The sequence below is a fragment of the Globicephala melas genome, chromosome 12, assembly GCF_963455315.2.
Source record: "Globicephala melas chromosome 12, mGloMel1.2, whole genome shotgun sequence".
Taxonomy (NCBI): Eukaryota; Metazoa; Chordata; class Mammalia; order Artiodactyla; family Delphinidae; genus Globicephala; species Globicephala melas.
The window spans coordinates 35,645,835-35,671,312 of record NC_083325.1 but is presented as its reverse complement, the minus strand read 5'-3'; the positions used below and the strand labels follow the sequence as shown (position 1 = coordinate 35,671,312).

Below are 25,478 nucleotides of genomic sequence, written 5' to 3'. Positions count from 1 at the left end.
CCCCGCCCAGTGTTTAGTAAGAGTTGGGGGAGGAGGTCCGAGAAGGGCCCAAGAGGCAGGGGGAGAACCGAGAGAGAAGAGTGCTCCTGAGAGTGAGAGACAGGGGGCGGGTGACAGCACCAACTCCAGCAGAAGCCGCGGGCAGACCGTTCCCTGACGTGGGCAGACGGTGACACATGAGCTGGCTGTGCTCCGGGCAGAAGGAAACTGCAAACACGCCTCTCTCATCTTTTAACTGTTTATTGTATAATATAAAACTACAAAAGTAAGACTGCTCATTTCCATGTACATTTAATCTGTCCAATTGTTTAGATTACAGCCCAAACCTACATGTGAATACAACCATCTGGGTTCCGATGTAACGTCTAGTAATATTGCATAGAAAAGGCACAGCTCTCAGGTCTGTGGGGGAAAGGTTACACCTCCTGTTTGACAAAAGCCCTCCTCAAAAACCATGCACCAAACATGTCACTATGTACATCTTTTCCAAATCTTGGTTGTTTGCTCGTATGGACCGACTTCCCTTCCAAACTTGTTATCCCCAAAAGACGTCCAAAATTTTTATTGGCTTTGCTTGCAAGAGCATTTGATCCTGGCTAATTCTCAAGAACCATTCAGACTCATTCTTAGAAGCCCTGAAAACAACTGTACATAAGCAGGACGCACACCTCACTGCCATTGGCAGTTACTGGAAGTCAACCATTTCCAGCCGAAACAGGTTAAATATGCTCTTTTCAATTATTTTCAGAAAGCATATAAAGGTCCAATTTGTAACAGCAAGATTTTGAAATTAAGACAATTCATACAGAGAATAACAATCGCTGCACAAAGTAGAGTCTCTCTCTCTCTTATTATTTTTTTTTGCACCTGTCATTTGAGAAGGCTGCCCTGCGGATTCATAATTCATTGTTTACTACAAAGGTGGTTAATAAATTTAAGCTTTAAAAATGATCCGTAAGTTGACACTTTGGCTCTTTGGAGTTTATTTATTTAAGGAATTTCCTTGATGGATCTCAGGGCGGCTGGGACACTCCAAGGGGCTATGGCAATAAACAGCACAATTGAGAAAGACACTCCGGTGGAGGCGGCTGTGGCTAGCTCTCACCCTTTGGTGTGAGCGAGGGCGTCGGTGTGGATGCCCCTTCTGTCATAAAGAGAGAAAGTGCGACTAGAAAAACTTTAAAAAATATCAACCCTTTGATGCTTGATTTTCTTAAAAATTTGGAGGTATTAAAACATTCCTCATCCATACCTTTTGCATATTTCAAATCGACCCATATTAGAGGAGAGAGTAAAAATGAACGTGGACTGTGCATACGATGAGAAGACCCAGGGGTCTGGCTCGGACCCCCTTTTAATACAGATTGACATTCCTACAGGAGAATAAATTCCTACATACATTCTGCACATGTTACGATCCAGATGTTGTTAGAGCTCCACAGTAAAATAAATATATTTACACAGAAAAAAAGGAATAAATAACTTATGAAAAAAATCACTTCAAATTCAAAGCTCTTATTATTCTGCTCTCATCTTGTCACTTCATTGCACATCACTGTCAATAATTGTCCTCTCCCAGCCCCACCCAGCCTGTCTCTCTGTCCCTCTCGTAAAGGCACCTCAAACTGCCTGCCTGATTCTGAATGCCACAGGATGTCCTTTAGAAACGGGAAGGCACTGCTGCCGGGTGGCATCTGGAAGCACGTCCCACACTCAAGCTGGGACTTGGAGATCACACACAGGCTCACGTTCTTCCCTGTCGGGACATCACTTTGTAAAAATAAGACACAAAGATAACTGGAACACTTGATGGTTTTGTTCTTTTGAAACAGGGCCACTAATTCCCCACGTCTTCCTCATTAGACCTTGAATATCAAGAATTTACGGTGAGGGTGTCCAGAGAATTAAAAAGCATTTGCGCGCTGCTGTTGGGGGTTTTTGTTTTTGATCCTGAAGCCCAGCCTTACAAACGCGGGAGAGTCAGAGAACCACGTGTGGGCAACACTTCGCTGTGCTTATTTGAACTGCTGCCCAACATATGGGATTTGTTTAAACACACGATTTGCTAATCCAACCGAAGTACAGTTGTTCTAAGTTACTATCAATCAGTTTTTAACAATGGCAAATCAGCCGCCTTACCCTGTTATTGTCCGGAATAATCAACACTATTGTGCATGTACACGTATGTGTATGCGGGCGGCATGTGGAGAGTCTGCCAGGTCCTTGAGTTAGCAGAAGCATGGAGCCTGGGCGGACTTGTTCTCTACAGGAAAAGGAAGCCCTTCAAACGGACAGGCACGGTGACACCGGAAGCATCTACCACAACCCTCACCTTAACTACATGGTCCCTGGTCCTATCAAAGGGAATGACACATCTGCAGTAGTAAGAGGTGTCCGGTGGAGGGTGCTTGCTGGAGAACGGTGCAGTTTGATCGGTTTCTCACTGCTCGTCTGAGTTGATAATTAGCCTTTAAAAACACATTCAAGTTGGCGGGAGGGGGTGGGGGGGGAGTAAATCAGAACGTAGAAAGATTTAATCATATCATACACGAATCTTTTGCTTAGATGAGCAGTTCCTTCATCAAAGTGTATTTGCTTTGCCATGTGTATTATAAAAATAAAACTATCTATGGCTTGTTTAAAGTGCCATTTTATAAAGCTGTCTTTTTTAATTGGCCAGAAAGACTCAATTTTATCCATGGCAAGAAGTGAGCAGAATTGGTGACTGAATATTGACAAATGACCAACAACAAAGACAACAACAACAACACAAATCCCATAATTTAAAAATTCTTAAATAAATATAAAAGTTATTCCTAAAGAAGCCACCTGCATTTCAACAATATAGGTTGTAACCAGCTAAAGTACCATTGGAAGAAAGAAAAAACTGAAACGGAAAGGCCATTAACAATTTCGGCAACAAGCATGATACATTGCAAACGTTTTAAAATTAAATGTACACCGCTAGGAATAAAAAGCTAGTTCTCAAGTTCTCCTGGCAGAGAGAGGATGGCAATGGGGGAGGAGGGGAACATGCATAGAAAGTCCTATCTGTGTATTTGGGTAAAACAGCCTTGTAAAGTGTAGTTAAAGCAGTTGATTTAAGAAAGCAACCAGATCGGAGGCCGTGACGTAATGGGACCAACTCCAGGTTCAGGAGCCATGCGTGTTACAAGAGTGCATCCTAGGCTGGGCCGAGGAGAGCTGGGCTCACTGTGGTGATCGTGAAGATGCCATTTTCAGCACTTAGCAACAGAGGGAAAGAAAGCTCTAAGGAAGAGAAGCAGGAAAAGACAACAGAGCGACATGATGGATGCCTTCTGGGGGAGAGTTCCTTCTTGACGAGCCCTAAGCGTCGCAACAGGGTTTAGTTCCATGAAGAGGTCAGTTGCTTTTCATAAAATTTTGTTCGTGTGTAAAATTTCAGGTCTTCATAAAAATTATGCCAAAAAGGGAAAGAACTGGGGTTTTGTTTAAAAAAATAAAAACAATTAAAAGCGCAGACTTGGCATAAATACAATGAGTACTTGGTAGCCTTCCCCTCCAGAGAGAGAGCTAAAGAGAACCATCACTTAAACCCCGAGCTCCATGGCCACCTCCCGCCAACTGCTTAATGCAAGTTTGATGAGCAGACGTGGCTCTGGCTTTGGAAGTCACAGTGCTGGCGGGTGTTCATGCCAGGGGGTCGGTGCTTGTGAAATTTGGGTGTGATATCTCCTGGCCCTTCTTAAAGCGCTGCGTGTGTGTGTGTGTGTGTGTGTGTGTGTGTGTGTGCGCGCGCGTCTGGGGACATCAACTGCGGATTGATTTGATCCAATTTTCTCTTTGCACCAAACACATATAAAACATTACAACTCTATAAAAGTACAAGTGCAACTTGTACATCTGAAGTTTGCAGGAACTATGTGAGCAAATCCTATCAAAATAGCTATCTCATATGTATAAACAGCATTTGTTTTTAGAAAAACAATATCATAAACTGCGGAATCTGTACAAAAATATAAAATAAATTTGGGCAGCAGTTTCTAAACAGCCATGTAAATGCAACACTTACGAGGAGTAGTTAATGCCTCTAAAAAGGCTGAATTGCCAAGTCAACCTATACAGGGCGAAAATGCCGGAAAAGGTACTGAGATTATCTAAATAATATATATATATATTTTCTTTTTTTACCTCTTGCAATAAAACTTATAGAAAAAATAGACAAATATGCACATGCAATTTACAGCTTTTCCAACTTATTCCTTGTGCTTCACTTGAGCTGTTTATTTTTGTCATTCCACATAGCGACATTGTCTTCAAATGTATTCTTTCCTATTCCCGGGTACTAGGTCTCTGAGGAACCACTCAAAAAAGCATATTAAAAGTGGTCATACTTGGATGAAGGCACTCCAACTCTGCTCAAAGCAAAAACTAGTGTGATCCTTTTGTAGAATGTTCTTTTTCTCAGAAAAAGGCAAGCAAGGGTACATGCACAGTGCGGAGAGCTGTCGGGGTGCGGGGTGCAGGCGACGGGCCCCGGGGCTCAGGACCCGACCAGCACCTCCATGATGTGGTCCAGCTCCGTGAGGTCCATCTTGAAAGGCTGGCTCGGGGCGACGGGCTGGCTGCTGTAGGGGGCCAGCGTCTTGAGGAGGTCGTCGGCCGACACGGGGGACATTTTTGAGGATGTCCCCGACGCGGACGTGCAGGGGTCAAAGTCGTACATGGACGTGTCAATGTCGGCAAACAGGATGTCGTCCAGGGTCAAGTCTGTCAGGAAGCCCGTGGACGTGGTGATCTCAAAGTTGCCGGGCAGGGAGTCCATCAGTTTCGGGTCGTCGGGCCGGCCGTCCTGGAGCCCCTCGGGTCTCTGCGCGCCGGGCCCGCCGGAGTCCCCTTTCGGGTCGTCGGTGGTGGCCTCCGCGGCCTCCATGGAGGTAGATGTGGGACAGAGCTCCTCGATCTCGTCCAGGGCGGAGGAGAAGCTGTCCTTTTCCGGCGGGAGGGCAGGAGGTGCGAGTCTGGCGGGGGCCGCAGGCTGCGCGGCCGGGGAAGTGCAAAACGTGTCCTGGTCGTCCTCGAGCAGTGAGGCGGGGGTGAGGCAGGCCTCCAGGGGCGCAGCGCCGCCCAGCTCGCAGGGCGCGGGCGCGGGGTGGCTGAAGGCAGGCGGTGCCTCCCGGTAGCTGGAGCCCAGCGGGTCGGCGGGCGGCGAAGAGGCGGGGAACGCGGGCCTCAGGCTGCCCTCCTGCTTCAGCTCCTCCTGGATCCGCCTCAACATGTTGTTGATGAGCACGGTCTTTTGCAAGCTGGGCTCTGTGAGGGGCCTGTGGTTGTAGAGTTTCATAAGGGAAATGTTGAAGATAGTCTGGCGCTGTAAGGTGTAAGACACCTTGGACGGACCGTCGGAGGGGGACACAATTTTGCCTTCCAGCCCATCTTCATGCTCGTCAAACTTCCGTTTTCCTCCTTTCCCCAACATATATCTGCCAAGGAGAAAGGAAGGAGATGGAATCAATCCCACAAAAAAGAATTTCTACCCTAAAAAAAGACGTGGATTCAGAGGTCAGGACCCGGACTTGAGCTCCCTGCCCAGGGTCGGTTACAACAGAGGAATTCATTGGGAAATCTACCTTTGTGTGCCGGTGGAGCAATTTTTATCACTGGGTAGTCTGTTGAATGTATTTCTTGAGAAATGTGTACAATACAGACAAGTTAAACGTTACCATGGAAACCGTGATTTTGACTTTGTGCTCCTGGGCTTGCGTTCGCATGCCTACGGCGTTACCATGCAGGTTCAACTTCCCTCCCCCAAACAGATCTATTTTTAAAGCCCAAGAAAACACTGACAATACTATGACCTAAACAGGTAAAGGTATCATAGATTACAGCTTGAACACACCTAGAGCGATGAAAAGAACCCAGTTGGAGAAAAGGGAATATGTACAATTTTGGTAGAACCACGTGTGCTTTCAAAATGCCGTTTCCTTCCTCATCACACATAGAGCCTTTCTGCCTGTTTGGTGACATGTGGCGAAGTGCTTGGACTGTGTTAACTGACCACAGTGATTGAGCTGCCACTGCTTTTCCGTCTAGAATCAAGTGGAGGAAGGTGGATTGCCCAGCCCAAGTTTTCCCATGGCTCAATTTCATCGCATGCAGCCATGCCTGAGTGCAACTGGACTAATTTAAAAGAAATTTGCTCTGATTATAAGCATTGCTGTTTGGGTACTCGACACATTTCTTAAAACAATACCTACTGTGATTCCAGCAGGGATTTCAAAGAAACAATGACCTCCTATCTCAGACCTTGAGCACTGGGGAATGGGTTGGATTTTAACTCCTGACTATCTCGCCTGACACGCACAGCCTCGGAGGTCTCCTTGTGTGCTCTGGCCTGAGTGGAGACGCCCTCAGCTGTCTGTGCCTTCAGGGGAGTGGTCCTTCATCTCAGAACTTCTACCAGCTAAACGGCAATCACAAGTCCACCCGCCTTTGACTCAGAGACCTCACTTTCCAACCAGTGAATCAAGAAAGCTGTCCTTACGCCGTCGTTCAGACCAGCAGACATGCTTCTAATCAAGCCAGGCCCACGCTCGCTCCCTATGCCCTCTACGCCACTTACCCACAGGCACGTGTTAATGCTCTCCTCAAGGCCACTCACTCTTTCTGATATCGTCACACACAAGAAAGTGCTTTGTAGTTATCCAGTTTTTCTTCTAAAGGCGACTTGCCTTTTACTGAATGGCCTCCTTCAATCCTTTAACTCATCCCGCATCTACGCTGTCTTGGGCACTCGGCCAGAAGGTGGGTAGTCCTGCACAGGACTAAAGCCTGGTCTTCAAGGGGCTGAACATCTTCGCGGACACCTCATTATCATTTTCAATTAGGAGTCTCATCCTAAAGGAATAAGGCTAACCATAATAAAACTTCCCAGAACTTCCTCCCAAGGCTTTGTGAAAGAAGGCCACGCTGCCCCTCCAGGCAGACAGACATGCAAGTGGACACAGAGCCCGGTGCACAGGTCCCACTCCGGGTGACTGCCTTCACGTGCCCCAGTCTCCAGGAGAGAAGGATGAAGACAGCTGCAAGCCATCAAGTCAGAATCAGCTGGAGAATTTGTTAACACTCATAAAGAATGTGGAGTTGCTTGTAGGAAACACTTTCTCTCACTTTGTAAACATTAAGAAAATGGCTGTCTATCACTAGGACCGAAGACCAGTCCCATAATTAACTGTTCTCTAAGGCAAGGAAGGTATGATAGTAACAACTCCCTTATCTAAGGCTTCACATGACAGAAACATTTCCTACTGTTCAGTGCTAAAAGCCTCATTTGTATATACACTTTGCACAGAACATTTCCTATCTAAAGTATCTGTGCCCATTTAAACTTGAGTGTGAATCAGAGAGGAGGTGACTTCATTTCACATTACAAAACACTTTCTACTTTATGCTTTAGAAGTATTACCGGACAACTGTGTTTTGAAACAGATAACTGTATTCACATATATGCCATTTGTATTGGTTTACAATTGAAGCATTTAATGTCACTTCTAGAAAAACTCCATTTTTACCAAAGAGCTCACCAAATGCATTTAATTATCATATAAAGCTGTTATATAATCTACGTTATATGCTGTAATTTGAATGTACCCAGTACATCCAAACGTGTGCCAGAGTACACAAGTGCACACGCACACACACTCTAAAACAGTGTTTCTCAAAGTGTGGTCCACAGATGGAACCAGTCTGTAAACTGTTACTAGTTCATGATGAGGTAAGTAAAGATACTGCATTGTTTAGAAACTTTTATAGCAGATTTACAGAGTAATTGTATCTCTGTAAATACAATTTTTTAAAACGAGGCTTCTATTTTTACATTTTTGTACTCTTATTTCATTTTTCTAGTCATTATTTTTGTCATGTTTTTCTAAAGTATCAGTCTATAAAGGAGGAAAACACAAACAAGATCGTCCTTCATCACAAAAAGTTTGAGAAGCACTGTCCCAAAATGTAAACCAAATACACAGCTCAAAACAAATTAGTAAGCTCATCGCCACTTAAAATTTTTACCGGTTTTCTGGAGAAGTAACCCTTAGAAAAGACAACGTAGACTTTTCCTTTCTTTTTGTCATTCATGCACAGCTGTCTTTTAAGGACTTGTTGACAGGAAAAAACAACAGGGCTTTTTCAATAACTCATACTTCTCTAGAAATAATCACTGAGCACATAGAACTTAAATACTTAAAAAGCACGTGGTACTACAGGCATTTAGCAGAATTCCCATTGCTGCGGGAGATCTATGGAGATACTTTTCAGAGAGATTTCAACATGAGAAGCGCCTAATTTCCAATTAGAATGATCTAGCTGGTCATAGCTGTGTGATAATCTTAATGATTTAGGGAAAGCCTGGTAAGACATTCGTAATGCTCTCTGGAAGGGGACAGAGGAGGGCCCGTGTAAGCAAAATCTGTGAGCGCGAATAGGCAAGACGAATCGAATCCTGGACGCTTCTCAAATGTGTAAATAAGGACTCACGATAGAGTATGGCTCCAAGCAGGTTTGCCTTCATTTTTCTATTTCATTTTACGAGGCAACACTGCTCTACACACCCAGTAAGATTGCAAAATGCACACAATCCTGACTTGTAATCTGAAGTCTATCTACATTTTTACAGAAAGGAGTGAAAAACAACATAGTAAAATCTAATCCTCACTCCTACGTAGAACCTTAACGTTAAAAAAAGTTTTTTTTTAATTTAAAATTTGTAAAAAATTAAAGTTTTCCTAAAGTTTGCTTAACACACTGTTGAGAGTCCCGTCTGCCCACGTTCAGAAGAGGCCTCCAGCTCCTGGAAGTGAGAAGGACCCTCACTCGGTGCTGTGTGAACGCCACACCTTGGAGCAGACACAATTCAAAGAAAAGACAAGCTTCGCAGGAACCCAAGGGCCAGGCTGCCTGAAGCCTTTTCCTCGGGCGGGCGCGCTAAGACGACAGCAATAGCTCTTCAGGCCACTGGAGAGGCAGGTGACGTGTTAAAAGGCCTCACTTGGCTGCAGCCTGAGGATGGAGCAGTGGCTGGAGCTCATTAGGGGCTTCAAGCTACAAGAGGGAAGGGGGTGTCTGCTGTTCCTGCCCGAGAGGCCCCTTGGCGGTGGACCTGGACACCAGGGTGGTAGCCTGTAGTTCACCAAAGGGGGCCTGTGATAAGTCGGTTTCCAGGCCACCCCGAGGCTTGGCGCCCCACTTTGCCTCCTCCCTTGGCTTGAGAAGACCCAGGCCCCAAAGCTCATGTCTTCTACCCAACCTTTCAGTCAAAGGCCCAGAAGGGGCCCGAGCTTCAGGGCTGGTTAGAGATCCCCACATGGGGGAGTGAGGTGGGCGCTCCCTCCCTTTCCTGCCCACCCAGAGGGGCCTAAAACTAACCACAGCCACTCTTTTATTGAATATTCACTGGCTCTTAATATAAGGGTCCAGATAAAACACCCTCCCTCCCCAAGAAGCTTGCTAGAAAGAAACTCCTAGCATTCTGATTTGCTTAACGTAAATTTTGGCAAGTAGTAACTGCAGCGATCTAAGTTTTGAAAATAGAGACCAAAACTCAAGGGTAGCAAATACAAATGAACACTTCTCTGCCGGAGTCTTCCAGGAAGTTTAATAGTGAATAAAACTCTCCAGATACTAAACTGGCTTGCAGTTGTGCCGCTTTCATTAGGAAGGACCCTGCCCTCAAAAGCTACCATCCGCTTGGGCAGAGTCAAAAGTCACATGTCACTGGGAGATTCCTCAGAAGAGAAAGAACCAGAGAAACAGGAGAAGATATCACCTGTTTGGGAGTCTGCAATTCCAGATTCTGAATGGCTCCCACAGCAGGGAGTCTGAGAGATTAGTACAGACTGAGGTGACCAGGGGACTTCTGAAGGGGACAGGATCTGAGGTTTCTGTTTAAGGCGGGATTGTCTCTCAATGTCCATTTCCCACCCCAGACGGTAAGCCCTCTGAGGGTTTCAGACTGTTCCGTTCGTCTCTGTGTTCTCAGGTTAGGGCAGTCCCTGATACACCGAAGATGCTCCAGAAAGAGTCACTGGATGAATAGTAAATGGAAAGAATGAGAAAAGACACTGAGGGACAGCCAGAGAAGGACTGTAAAACAAAGACAGAGATGTGTGTCTTTGGCTCTGACTGTAAACTTGGCATGGGAGGGAGGGTATGACAAAGGGGAAGGCTGAACGAATCTCAGAGGGCACAGCTGTACAGGGCAGACCCTGGGTAAGGAGATTTGTCAGTATCCGAGGCACAGCGGGTGGGCAGGGATGCCTCCCTCGATCTTTAGTTCTCAAACTTGAGGGAGCATCAGACTCACCAAGGGGGCTAGTTAACACAGAATGCTGCCCCCCACCCCCAAACACACACACACTATCCCAGATTCTCATTCAGTCCGTCTGGTGTGGAGGCCCAAGATGTGCATTTCCATCAAGTTTCCAGGTGATGCTGGTCTGCGGACCTCATTTTGAAAACCATGACTTCCTTTCTTCCCCATCCAGCTATTTCATATGTAAGCCTGAGAATGTCTTTACTCAATTAAACTGGAGCCTAAAGGGCTTCCTTACTTGTGCCTAAGCAGGTAAGGAAAAAAAGAATGAGCAGCGTTTCTGTGATGGCAGCTGACATTAAAAAAGAAAGACTCCATGCAGAATTAAGATGTCTTCAGCTCAATTTTAATGATAAAGCTCAGCTTCTCAGACTGATATATCAGATCCCACTTGCTCACTGGGGCCTAGATTCTTCTTGCTGTGATCACAGAGTGAATGGCAGTGAGGCCTTATGCCCAATGTCCAAAGAGAAACTGGAAGAGTACCTATGTGTTAAAAGGGAGCATTTCGTAGCTTTTATATTTTTTAAGGCATTGTGGGAAAAAAATGCAAACATTAAAAGAAAAACACAAGCAATCAAAAATGTTCTTTTAAACTCAATGTTTTTCAACTGTTTAAAAGCTATGCCTTGGAAAAAAATTTTAAATCACTCTCGGAGCTGTCAAAATAAATGTTATGATTTTTAAATTAAGAATATTAAATCTACTTTTGCAAACCACCACTTCTGTCATCCCCACTAGCAACAACAAAATCCACTGCTTTAACCTGCAGCCCTCTGTGGCCACTAGTGCTTCCTAGAGGCCCAGAGCCTAGTGGCCGCTGATTGACAGGTGCACAGAGGGGGCTGTGTGGCCCCTGCGGGCAGCATCACTGCTCGGGCTTGTGAGAGGCCCAAACTGGGAGCCCTTCTCTGCGCACCACTAGGGCTGTCTTTCTGACTCGCTGCGGGTCAAAAAAAGATGCAAAAGACTGCATTATGCTTTAACTCAATTCATCCCCCCAAATAGTGATCACCCCAGATAGAAGGAAAACCCTCCATCTCATCCTACTCAGTATCTAAGGGAATTAATGCTACAAAAGGCATTTAAAAGAAGGTCAAAATTGATAGCTTAGTTCCAGTTTCTGAAGGGAGGAAATGACTGGGGAAGGTATGACTGACCACATGATCAAAGAGGCAGCTGAGAGCGGAGGCAAGTGGCCGGGGAGGGAGTGGAAATGGCTCCCAGCTTAGCTCATCCATCCAGGCGGAGGGATGCTGGTCCACACACAGAGGTGGGGCAGACAGGGGAGATCCCAAAAGACTCACTTCAGAACACCTCAAGGCCCGATGGTTTGTACTTCGTGTACATTTTCAAAAGCTTGTTCCAATTTCCTTTTGGAGTAGTAAGTGACAACTAGAAATCCAGGGCTTTCGAGTGTAGCAGGCTTAAGTGATGTATTGTCTCAACGGTCAGTTAACGAGGCAGAACTCAGCCCTGGTGTCTTCTGTTGGGGAAGGGTAGTTACTAGTGGGGCCCTCGGCTCCCAGAGAACTGGTCTCCTTCTACATCCTCACCAGGGTGAAGACCCTGGTGCCTGCTTTGGGATGAGTCACTGGTCTGCACACTTATGCCTGCGTCACTAAGTTCACATCTCTCAAGTGAAAGGCTCCTAATCCAGAGGGTCCCCAATCTCCGCAACTACACCATCCTGTGTGACCACTGGTGTGATTACTGGTTGCTGAGGAGTCCAGAAGTGCCCATGCTGACACTAAAAATCATAAAAACGAGGCATTTAGGGTAATGCCCATGATTCAGAACGATGATTTTTCCTCATGGATCTAGCCAGTTTGAAGAAAAAAGAAGCTAAGACGAGACATGTGACGAGTGTCTTCAAACAGGCTAGCAGAGGCGATTTCCTCACTCTGACATCCTGAGCCACCAAACCCAAAGTCCTGTAAGTGGAAACACATTCTTTCAGTTTCTTTTGGGGGCAGTAGAAGAAGAAAGGAGTGCCCCTGGCAAAACTACTGAGTGTGCGACAGTCTTCCAAGAGCAGGAGAGAGGCTGGCCAGAAATGCTGGTGAGACAACTTCTGAAACAGAATATTCTCAGCTCTCCTCTCCTCACCCCATACACCTGCCTTACAACGCGCTCTGGATCCTCAGAAGAGGTGGTCCAAATGGAGAGCCTCTGCTCCTAACCAGGACACCTCCCACCAGCTATGGGCGAACTCTGGGAAAAGGCTCTTCTGTCAGACAGTCACACAGCAGCTCCCAGGAAGGAAGGAGAGGCCCCAACCCCCTTCTACGGGGGGAAGCCAGGTTTGCTCAGACAACTTTCCACACTGTTAAAATATTACACCTTAAAAAACACCCAGGACTCAGAAATCTGATAACACCTATGCTTTTAACACCCCTCCTCCCCCAAGTAACAACAGAACCCACCAGGAGAACAGAAAGGCCACCCTGAAGGGACATGCTAGGTGGTGGTGCCGCAGATCGGCAGATCGGGGAGAGAGCTGACAGAAAGGGGGGTCAACCTGAAAGGATCTCCCAGCGGGGGTGTGCCATGCGCTATGGCCGGTGCAGTTCCCCCAAAACCGGGGTGGTGAGCCTCCAGGAGGCGCTGTGGGTCAGCACTCCTGCAGACCCCAAAGTGATTGCCTCTGGCCTTAGGGAACGCTAGAAACACGGGCAAAATTCCAACGGGGAGGGCTTCCCTGGTGGCGCAGTGGTTGAGAATCCACCTGCCAATGCAGGGAACACGGGTTCGAGTCCTGGTCCGGGAAGATCCCACATGCCGCGGAGCAACTAAGCCCGTGAGCCACAAGTACTGAAGCCCGCGCGCCTAGAGCCCGTGCTCCGCAACAAGAAAAGCCACCGCAATGAGAAGCCCGCGCACCGCAACCAAGAGTAGCCTCCACTCGCCGCAACTACGGCAACGAAGACGCAACGCAGCCAAAGTAAAATAAAATAAACAAAAAAATTCCAACAGGGAGAAAGCCTCTGCGTGTTTACAGACAGGGTGAGGACTCCCAGAAGACAAGGGAGGGTTAGTAACTGAACACCTAAAGCTGCCCGGATCGGGGAAGCTTTTTTTTTTTTTTAAACCCAAGCTCATCCAGGATGAGGTCCCTGCAGTAACATCCATGCTAATTGGTAAGTAAGACAAAGCCTTCCCTAACAAATCAGCAATGTAATTATGAAGCCAGTCACTAGATCAAGCCAGTTAGGCGCGCTCGCCGCGGCTCCGAAGCTGTAACCCGACACCACTGTTTGCCGCGGCGCCTCCCCGGGGTCTCCGGGCGGCGCGGGGGACACGGGCTCGGCCGCAGGCACTGCACGGCCGCGTAGCCGCGATCAGGCTCTGCACTTGGACCCGGGGCGCCGCGAACAATCCTCCTTGCTTTCTTGACAGCGTCTTAAAGCCTGGGAGACAAACATAAATTAAGCCAGGAAGGCAACCTCGAAGTCAATTAAAACAACAACTTTTACGGTTTGGGGATGTCTTCCTCAAGTCTACATTTTAAGAAACTCTAGCTTTCCCTCTCAGGATTTTTACACACCTCTATTAAATTGAAGACGGTTTCTGACGCTGCTGGTTTGTCAAACATCATATTTTCTCTTGGAAAAAGAAAAGGACGTTTAAAAATGTTGACAACTAATTTCATTTAGTAGGCAAATTCTGGGAGAGAGTGTTTCAAATGAGTATTTCTTTGGAATAAATTACAGCCTTGTTAATAAACATCTGGAAAGAAACATGGGCTTTTTAGAATGTAACTGTTAAGTACTAGAAAATGTTTCTAATATCCTGTCTTACTGGTTCCTCCGCCAGCTGGGAATTTTAGGTTTTAAACCTAACTCTTAGGAAGCTAGGGACACCAGTCACCTCTTCCAAAGATACTGAGAATGCCAACAATTCTCTTATTTTACCTAACAATTCTGGCTAAAAGCACTGCACACCTAAAGTAAAAGATTGAGCCGAATTATACAGTTTCTAAACTTAAGTTTAACAAAAACATAACATGATACGATGCCTGGAATTTGCTTTAAAATGTTCTAGAAGAAAACGGCCGTGAAGATGAAACAAAACTGACAAAATGTTGATAACTGTTGAAGCCGGGTGATAAGCACATGGGATGCATTGTACTCTTCTCTTTAAAGTTTGAGTGTGTTGGGAATTTTCCATAAGAAAAAGGTAAAACACACACACACACACCCCCACACACACCAATACATACTTTTAAAATTCTACAAAGTAAAAAATCAAATAAGCACGATAAACTATTTACACCCTTAGCGAGAACTATTATATTAACTTGATAGGTTATTTTACATAGAAGAAAGCTATAAATGCTCTACGTAAACAAGCACGCCCAGTACAAGTGGAGACTCCTCTTAAGCTTTGAAAGAGCATATCACATCTAACCACGAGGGGGCGCAGCAGAGCAACAGGCACTCCTGAAGTCTGGTTATTCACTGCAATTTCTAACTAGAGATCTCTCAAAGCATGCACATTTCCAAGATTGTTCCCAAATTCAGGTCTCCATAGGACACTGCTAAGCAAGCCAAGAGCCCCGCAAAGACCAAACTAAATTATTTTATGCTATGGTTCAAAATCTGGAAATACTACATGTAAAAAAGGTTGTTGTCTGTATATAAGTAACACTGATGTTTCCAAAACCATGGTTAAAAAATCCATGGAGGACTCCTGAAGTGAGAACAAACACACAACAACAAACGTACAACCCGAGTTGATAAGATGTGGACTGGGAGAAGCCAGCAGTTCAGAATTTCCAGTGGGGGCATCCTAAGGTGATTCTCAAGGTTAGCAGTAGGAATTTTACTAGGATAGAAAAGCCTTCAATAATCCTATTGCTTCTTAATAACAGGAAATTACCTCCACACTGAACAGAAATGGCTTCAGGCTGTTATTTGGGAAAACTTCATAAAGAATATTGGGGAGGAGCCGTTTAATCGTAAAGTGTAACTCAGGTAACCTTAAAGAGATAATGAAGCAAGTTGATTGTATAACTTGCTGGAATTCTTCCTATTCAAATTACAAGTTGAAGTTCTACGATATTGTATGTTCAATAACAGTGTTCATAAGACATCAACTATTACCACCAATCCTTCCATATGAAATTTGGCAAACATGAACTATTATTATGTTATTTTTATAAATAATATATTATTGTAGTCATTAAAATTATGATGCTAGTCCACACTAATTTGGTGTCAGGAACACATCTTTAGCATGCTGAATCTAAAGCCTCATTATCATTAAGGGAAGGAATTCTTAGATTTTAATTTCTTTCCCTTAAGATTATGTGCCAGTAAAGGCTAGCCAGCCTCACCCCACCCCCATTCCCATGCATAATGAAAATATTTTTTTCTCCAGTACTTGTAATTGCCTGCATGGGATTCTGGTGTCAACCCTCCTGTACCATCTTTTCTCCAAAGATACCTTGTTTTTCCTCTCACACTAGAGACCCTTCATATACAAGGTCAGAGGGGAAAAGCTTAGGGTAGAAACCCAATGCTTTGCCAAAAGTATGTGGCAGTGTTTTGGTTTTCTGTTGTTGTTTTAAAGAGCGCTCTCAGATACATAAAACAGTCATACTAAAACAGGTAAATATAATTTTCTAGAACAAATCTGTGAAAAATAAAATTGCATCTTAATTAAAACAAAAGATCACCATCTAGGTTTTGTTAGCCAACTAACTTGCCACTGAATAAAACTAACAAAAACGAAGTATGCTATGTCGGGAAGTGTTTTTATGAAAGTGTTTCTTACAGGTTATTATTAGTTTTTAATCATCTTTGTTTTCAAATTGGGGATGCTTTATTACTGTGAAAAATCACTTAAGAGAAGACATGCTTTATATTCCTCACAAATACAGAACATATTTCTTTTAACTTTCACATGCAATCTAAAGAGGAAAACCAGATAAATATTCTTTATTTACTTATTTACTCACTGAGTAAATCTAAACACTGTACTGTATGGTCTAAATCTGGATTCCTTAAAAGAAAACTATCACATTTTTACAATATGACATATGGGTATAAAAATTTAAGGTACATGATAAAAGACATATACTTAAGAGATGCGTAAAGCGGAGGAGATAACTATTCTACTATGTAAATATCTGTTTCATATAAGCAACGTACATATTCAGAATGTTTACTTTAGTTAATTCTAAGAACTAGGCAGGCTCCTGTTAAGGTTTTACAAAGACAATTTAAACTTTATATCATATACTTGAATAATTCACAAAGTAGAAAAAGGAAATGAGGATACAAACTATGCTTGAGAGCAGTGAATGATACTTAGTAAAGATGGCAGCCATTCATTTTTTTAAATAATTATTTTGGGGCTATTTTGAGATAAAAGTATTTCTTCCCAAGGACTTCTGGGTATTGATAATTAATGACCCACAGAACTTTATTTACACAAAGTCATTTAGTCAAATACAATAAAATTAATCAGAGCACCACACTGAATGTAATAAATATTTATTTTCTAAGGAAACTACCTGTCAGAACTTCAACTTCTATGATCTTCAAGGACCTTTAAGGAGACCTGCCTCCAACCCACCCCACTGCCACCCCTGAACATCCTGCCTATCTTTAGGGGCTTCAGAAGCAAGAAGGCAGGTGCCACTTGAGGAATCCACGCTTTGAATTTGTTAACCAGCTACTGTTAGACAGCTAACAACCAACACCAGGTAAAATCTATTTTATTTTATATTTCCGGCCATAATAAAAATATTTTTAAAAGCAGTCTGTTTAAAAAACTGTTCAGAAAAGACCATCACCAGGTTTGTGACAAGCACAGAGGCAACGCAAAAATTTCTTCATCAGCTACGGACCACGCATGGTGCTCAAATTCCTCTGCCAGTTGGGTTTTCTACGACAGCAGAGAAGACAGAGAAGTACACACATACATGGAGATTCCCTCCTCAAAAAGGGAAAGAAATCTGAAAAGCAAATCTGTATCATGTATTATTGTAAAATGGGTAACCACTAAGGGAGGATCAGATTAAAACAGTCACCACCTCGTTATCTCATTGGTGTGGCTAGAATTTTATGCAAACCTGTTCTGGTGCAGAGATGACCTTGGGACTTTCAGATTCCCAGAGTTTAACTCAACACTTCTAAACACCAGGGTGGGGTACTCCAGCAGGCCTGCCTGAAGCCCAGGAGCTGCGGCTGGCGTGGAATGATAAGCAGTCAGCCAGGAGAGCAGAGCAAGGGGCTAAAGGTTGATTTGCAGCAAGTAACGCTTCATTATTTAATTTTCTTACCATGGCATGATCAAGTAATACTTTTTACTTTTGTTCAACAGGTTCACACAGACAGCTAGAAACACGAGTGAATGAGTGTGTGTGTGTGTGTGTGTGTGTATCCTGAAGAGCCAGAATTCCTTCCCCTTCACTATTCTACATGAAACTCCTTAGAAGCACAAAAATGCCTGGTTTATCATCTTGCTTTCAGTTAACCACCTATGAAGGTTTTTAAAGGAAAAAAAGCTTAGAATTAAATAGCAACTCTGCAAAGCTACAGGTTTTTGCAAAGGGACAGAAAGATAGTAATTCAGACATGAATTCGTTTTAAGAGCTGAGGTTTGCTGCTACCTGGAGTTACTGGAGAAACAAAGCTGCCTTTGGGCACCTAAAACTAGTCAGACCTGCTGTAGCAGCTGCACGGTCGGCTCCAGAGCTGTCCTCCACTCTCCTCCCTCCGGCCCCCACCCCGCGCATCCGCATTGCTCACTCCACTCGGGGCGGCGCCGAACGGGCACACTCAGCCCTCCTCTGCCGTCCCTGCTCAGGGGCAGGGCCAGCTCTGGACACACGGCGTGCAAGTGTAAGAGGAGGCCAGACAAGAGAGCAGATGCTGACTCCATTCTGAACTGAAAGCTGCAGTTGGTGCGGAATACAGCTTCTGTGTTCCCAGGTTGCTAAGATAGATACATCAAATTGTGGGGTTTGCTTCAGTGAATCCTGGCAGGGATTCCCAATTAAGTTGAGAGGAGGGACGGGAGATCTTGAGAGGAGACGAAGGAGGCTTTCCAGCTTCAGCAGCCCTCAGACCACAAAGACAGCAGAATTTCCTTCCAAAAGGGAGTTTTCATTGTCTCTATGTGGTGCTTGTTTAAATGATAAGCATCTGTTTTGTCCTATTAGGAATCATATGTTTTCAAAGATATTGCGATGTTTTTATTTTGAAATTTTTATTTGTATTTCAAAGAAAATTTTTAGACAGCCAAGCATGTTTTTGTTTGTCTCATGATCTTCAAGGAAAAAAAAAAAAAAAAAAACAAGGCATCTATTTATTACCCAGAATAGGAATGTCGTCTTATTGGCCTGACATATGCCATTCACAGATTCATACAAAGAATGAACTGCCACACAGTGCTCATGGAGAAAGACACTGCTCCACACAATGAGTGATGGGCGCTCCAGGGGACAGTGCTGCTCACAGGGTTTCCCAGCATCTGCACGGAGGGCACAAGTTTGCCTTTAACACCAACCGCACTAGCCACTGGAGACAATAATTTCGTTTAAAAGATACGCTAACTTTGGTTAGTTGCTCTTTCCTTCAAGAATATTGAAACTAAATTAAATATCCACCCATTTCTTAAGCAGGAGTCCTAGCTTGGGGGTTTCGGCCAACTGTTTAAGGAATAATTATTAACAGTCAGTAGAAAATATATGATATGTGCATATGCAGTGGCCACTGCATTTTTAGATGTTCGTGTTCTGCTGGTCAGTGTTGATTAATGGAAAGACCTATGAAAGTAGCTGTTACCCTTATTTCAAGGCCATTTTCACTTAAAACTGGAGCTTGCCCTCTGGTGCCTTGAGCATACACCTGATCTTTGCACTCAGCAATCAGAGACACCTCTCTCTCGTCTCTCTGCCCCCTCTCCCTCTCTCCTTTGGCAAGAAACTACTGCAACTGCAGCTATCTCCTATAGGATAGGCCGTAACAGTAAATATGAAATTTCTATAGCAACAAAATTTTAAGAAGTTCTACAAGTGAATTAAAGTTCACACTCCTAAATGCCATATTTACCTATACATTTTAAAAATCTCTGTTGTAATACTGACAAAGTCGTCTTGTTTTTTATTGACATAAACAAAATATAAAATAAAGCTGCATGCTTTTACTAGTGTTCTCTAACAAGGAACCACAGCAAAAGAAACCTCTAAGGGTTTCTGTTGTAACTTTTAACTTTCTTAAATAGCTAAAGTGTAAAATATTTTGACCAAGGGCAAACTTTTGGTATAATTTGCTACTGATAATTTGAAGTATGCTTTTATTTTTATTTATTATTTTCTGTCAGTTTAATTTTTGACAGAAAAAAATCTTTATGTATTTGTATGTCTGTATATATGTATATATCTTCAACCTCCCCTTATATGTTTTTTATCTGTTTTGTGTGTGTGCGCCTTTCTAAGTAGCATTGTAACTTTTATTCTGTCATTGGAACACTGTTTAAAATAGCATATGCCAAAAGCTATCAGCTGCTACACAAATTTGAGTTTTAAAATATCAAAATATATACTAAGTATCTCATTATTAATAATTCAGTGCATGGCAAATGGGTAAAATTTATATTTCAGCTTCTCAATTAAATAAAAAAGCTTTCAAGGGGACAATTCAGCAAATAGAAGTCTAAAGGTTTTCTAAATCTGAGTTAGTACCCCTTTCTAATTTTTTTAAGGGAAACAGGCCGGAGCAGCTGTTACCTAAGAAGCTGTGACACTCGCCTGACAATAAAACTGTTCCCTAGGACACTCGTGTCGTACACTTGGTTGGTATTATAAAATGTGAGTCTTCTCTCCCACCTATTGTAAAAACACAAGGAACAGAGCTGAATGTTTAAGAAAAAGAAAGGCTGTCAAATCCATTTCATAAGATTTCTCACCTGACAGCAACATGGTTATGCACATTTTAATTAGGGGAGAGGAAAGAAATAAAAATTATGTTAAAGGGCTCCAAACCTGATGAACAACATAGACAACTTTACATTAACATATGATATTTCCAAGTAAATCAATAAAGCTAAAGGAAAATTTCTAACATTTATCTCTCTTTTTGTCGTTTTTCCACGAAGAAATTGCTAAAATGAACAGGAAAGCGGAGATGCATGAACGAGCTCTTCTTGCTCGTGCCAGAAGCAGGGATCTGAGGATGGGTATTTTCATCCTCAGAGCACACCCTACTACACTCAAATCAGAATAGACGGCTATAAAAAGGGGGAGGACTGAGAGGAACTCTAGGGGTGAGATACGCCTTCTGAGTAGCTGAACAACTACCCCCCCCACCATCAGCAAAACAACCCAGAGGCAATCAGGTGGACTGTCCTCCAGGGGTTGAGTGCAGCCAAGAGCCCACTTCACTCTTGTCAGAGACTAGTCCCTAATTATAAAAGGCTACTTTGAACACTTAAGGCCTCAGGGATCCTATTGGCTACAACTTCTAGGCTCTTTACACACATTATGTACATTTCTTGACATATATTGGGAAATCAAACAGTATATTTCATGAACAAAGCTTGAAAACATATACTGTCTTCCTTAAGACCAAATGAGGCTGCCCGACTTAATTAAAATTAAAACTAGTATGGTCTGAGGCTGGATGTCTCGCCCTGATGATTGTCCTTCCCCACTCAGTGCCTGTAAAAACTTCCTTTCCACCTCCTGAAACATCCTGAAATTAACCAGCTTGAAAGCAAAAAGTTATTCTAAAACAAATTATATCTAATCTTTTTGAGAAATTTAAGGATAAACACAGAACTCTAATCTCAATCTATTACTATTACTTCTGCTAAAAGTAAGATAACTCGTGGCCAAGGGGGAAAAAAACAATTTATGATCTTTCTCTCGACGCAGTGGCCCTCTGACGGCACCCTGTCTTAATGGTACAAAGTCCAGGGCTTGGGACAGCTGGCTCCCCTCAGCCCCCTCCCTTTCAGTCATAGGCGGTCACGACCAAGATGACTTGTAGATTCCTAACTTAAAAACCAATGAGACATCAAGTTTAACATACATACACATTCAAAATCAATTCACTTGGGTACGGGCGAAAAGAGGGTGGACGGGTACGTTTTTAAGCTAAAACACAGGGAAACTAACAGAAACACACTAAAGCAAGTTGGATGCAAACCCGGCCACAGAATTCAAGAGTGAAGCAGCCTTCGCGCCAGCAATACGAGCCTTAAAAAAAAAAAAGTCTCGCACGTTCACAACAACACAACCGCCACAACACGCACACATATCCCAGCTGTAAAAGCGACAGCTCCAAGCTCCCTCCGCCCCACCGCTGGGTTCTGGTTAGCTCCCGACCCCCTCCTGACCCCGGTCCGTGACTGCCCGTCCCCTGCCCTTCCCCCAGCAGATCTGCCCGCGAACGCTGGGGGTCCCCGGCGCTGGCCCCGGGGGTCCAAGGGAGCGGGGCAGGGAAGCAGCCGGAGGGAGCGCTCCTCCCGGTACCTGCTCCAGCCCAGGTCCCTCCCGCCGAGGCGCCCACGACCCTCGCGGCCGCCCGGGCCCCTCCTCCGCCCTCCCGGCTCAGCCGGCCCTGGCGAGGTCCCAACGCCGCCCCCACCCACCGGGAGCCCAGCGCATCCAAGAATCCCCTCCAACCCGGCGCCGGGAGAACTTACCACATGCAGCTCCACCTGGGAACTAACACATCAGGAGGGGTTTCTGCCCACTCCTCAAGCTACTCCCGCTCCATGCGGAATCCCCCGCTCCGGGGGCCCGAGGGTGGCTCCGAGGAGCGGGCTGGAGGCGAGACCGAAGCTAAGACTCCGCCGTCCTCTGCCTGCGCGCTCGGAGCATTATACAATGGTGGAGGAGGAGGAGGCGGCGGCGGCAGGCAGCGGAGGAGGAAGCGGGAGGCGGGCGGAGGGGGCGCCCTGACCGAGCTAGCGGCAGCTAGTGCTCCAGCACTCGCTGTGCAGGAGTGACGTGCGGCCAGCGAGCCTCCCGCGAGCTCCGGGCGCTGGGCTCAGCAGGCCCCGCCCCTCGGCCCGCCCCGCCCCTCGGCCACCAGGCCCCGCCTCTTGCCGGGCCCCGCCCCCTCCCCCGGAGGTCCCGGGAGGCGCGATAAATGCCTAGCGGGGCCCCGGCCGCCCCAGGAGCAGGAAGGGGCAGGCGGAGCACGCGAGACGCCGGGTGGCAGCGCCGCCCACGGCTCCCTTCCCAGCCGGGGCGTCCTTGATTTTCTCTTAAGGGAAGGCTTAAGGAGCAGGGGAGAAGAAAAGAGACACTCCGGCCAGGGGACCACAACTAACCACCAAGAATCCCCTCACACCACTCATGCAAATGACGGAGCCGCTAGTGACAAAGGCGGCGGCGAGAGCCGCGCGCGCACAGCCCGCTGAGTCGCGCGACCGCAAATATGACAAGCATCTGAGCTATTCTGCAACTTGGGGCCGGTTAGCCGGGCAGGCAGGGTCCCGGGGGGAAATGGGGGGAGAGAAAATCAGACCCCAAGGCGCGGCGTTCACGCTGCCAGCGGAGCTTTCGAGACAGGCGTTCCGGGAGGGCGGGGGCGGCGCTCCCGCAGCTGAGACCCTCTCCGATGCCCCAGTCTCAGGACGCACGAGTGGCCCGCAGAGACGTCCGAACGACAGGATGGGTGGGGGCTCCAGCTGGAGCTGGGGACAGAAAATTCCCTTTGCGTGCAGTGGCCTCAGCCCAACACTTGAAATGGGTCACCAAGTCAAGAGTACCTTCGGAACATGACGGAACCGAGTTGCATCCTTCGTGGCAGGCCGCGGCCGTGGTGCAGACCCGGCAGCCGGCCGCCTACCCTGGCAGAGCCCACGCAGGTAGGCAAGCCAGGCTTGGATACGCAGGGGATACCGAGGCGCAGTTTCACATTGCTAGCCTTTTCTCTCTCCTTTCTTGAACTACTTACATTTAGCAGGTAAATTTATACTAGTTGGGAGAGGTTGTGTGTACGGTGCGAATTTTAAAGCCCTAGGAAAGGAGAGCTCCCCTAGAAAATTAATGATTATTTTAAAAATTACATGCGCGTTCAGTGTAAAGATGTTACAAAAAGTAATTCAGGCACCTTAAAACTTTGGCTGCCACCCCAATCAATATCGTCTCAGATCTCTTCGGAGCTTAATAGTCCACTATACTAGTTATGTTTAAGGATAATAAAGCTTTAAGACCTAACATAAAGGTGATTATAGGGCTTCCCTGGTGGCTCAGTGGTTGAGGGTCCGCCTGCCGATGCAGGGGACACGGGTTGTGCCCCGGTCCGGAAAGATCCCAAATGCCGTGGAGCGGCTGGGCCCGTGAGCCATGGCCGCTGAGCCTGCTCGTCCGGAGCCTGTGAGAGGCCCGCGTACCGCACAAAAAAAAAAAAAAGGTGATTATAAGTCGTTAACATCAAGACAAGTTTACACCTATTGGAACTGTTCAGTAATGATGTGTTATCAATCAAATCGATGATCTTATTGAAATTAAACCTGGGCTAAAATGTTGGTAGACGGAACAATGTTTCTTGTTTTATCTTTCAAGGGAATGAAAAAGGTGTTTACTGGCCCCTCAGTATAATTAAAAGGTTACACAGGTTTTTCTTTAAGTATAACCAATGCCAGAAGCTAATTATTTGTGGATATCTTTGGAAAGTTTCATTACAGTGGCATTCCAAATTACACATCGTGGAAGTAGTGCTCAGGGCCCTCAGCAAGTCCTGTTCAGTTTGTGCCTGGGTGGCATAATATTCAAACATTTTGCCGTGAAGCCAAGATATTTTTCATTTCTAGAGTTCTGCCTTTCAGAGAGGACACTACCTACCAACAGTTTCCTAACAACCCACTCACTTATACTTTCAGCGCTCAGTTTAAGGAGAAGCCATTGAAATAGAAGCTGCAGTAATCTCTTCCTGTGATATCTCTGTAGCAGAGGCCAGAGGCTCTGTTGAAATTAAAATAAATTGAAACTGTTATTCATGAATTGAAGTGAGCAGCAAGTTAGACTTGCACAATTTTTGTGACGCTTGGATATTTTCTAGCAAATGAATTACCAAAAGAACTAAGATCAAAGAGACAATTTTTAAGTCTTCAGAGTGGACGCTTGATTCTGCTAAAGTACGTATTCTGTGTGTGCTCAGTAAAGGTTTGAGTTCTTAGGAAAGCAATCTAAGTTATGGGGGAAAATGTTTTTCACCTTTCCACACTTTTGAAGGTAAATGTCTTATCCGTGCACATGTTATATATAAGTCCCACTTCCCCCACTGCTAGATTCTGGCATCTTGTACCAAGAAGTCAAAGGATGAAGTGGCAGCTTCAACAGCTGCTGATGTAGTCCCACACCAGGTGGTTCATGGCCCCCTCCCCTGGGGCCAAGTCCCCCACAGGCCAGCAGAGCCATTTCTGCCTGGTCCTGGGAATCCAACACCATGAGGCTAAGGAAAGGCCCTCCTTGAGCTTTTGAAGTCAACTCCCTTCAGTATGCATGATTTAAAAAAAAAAAAAAAGTATGTGTGTATACACACACACACACACACACACACACACACATATATATATATATACATATATATATATATACACATACATATATATATATAGTTTATTCCTAGCAAATGAACAAGAAGTGCTTAGTGAACACATAAGTGTGGTTTTCACACTTTCACTCTCTGGAACATTTAAAAGTCCATTTACAATAATCCTACCCTCAGGATTTAGAGTTAGGAGCTTCTCCCTCTCACTTTCACATACAAAAAATTAGGCCAGTCATCCACATTTAACTATCAGGAACGTACCTGTTTAGGGAGAAAAGAAATACTGCTTTTATAAGTATAGAACTGTGATGGTAATTTTTAAAAATACTCATGAGTTTAATTTCAGAGCGGTACTTCTCAACATTGCTTTGTAGTTCTGGGTACTAGTTTGCACTTCACTGCTTCTCTTGAAAGTTTCTGTGCCCTCACATCTTGCAAACAACCAGACTACTGCACTAACTGAAGGCCACTTTTAGCACTTAATTAGTATGCACCAAAGAACTGACACAAGGACAAGCTGTCTACATAAACTGAGAAAGACTTTAGGACAGTTTTCAAGCTCATTCTTTCTCCTTTATTACATTTTACCTTTCAAGTTCCACATG

General features: G+C 45.0%; 1 protein-coding gene across 2 annotated transcripts in view; it reads right to left on the bottom strand.

Annotated features, from left to right (window-relative positions):
- Nucleotides 1-234: 234 nt before the first annotated feature.
- Nucleotides 235-25,478, bottom strand: part of SERTAD2 (SERTA domain containing 2) — a 112,326-nt gene continuing 87,082 nt past the window's right edge. Inside the window, exons 1-2 of one of the 2 annotated variants that reach the window (XM_030877388.2) lie at nt 22,013-22,308; nt 235-5,465 (exon numbers count right to left, since the gene is read on the bottom strand). In XM_030877388.2, the coding sequence (XP_030733248.1) occupies nt 4,526-5,461 (936 nt within the window). In that variant the 5' untranslated portion in view covers nt 5,462-5,465; nt 22,013-22,308 and the 3' untranslated portion in view covers nt 235-4,525. Of the gene's footprint in view, nt 5,466-22,012; nt 22,309-25,478 lie in introns of those variants that run through there. The other variant, XM_030877390.2, reaches the window with a different exon arrangement.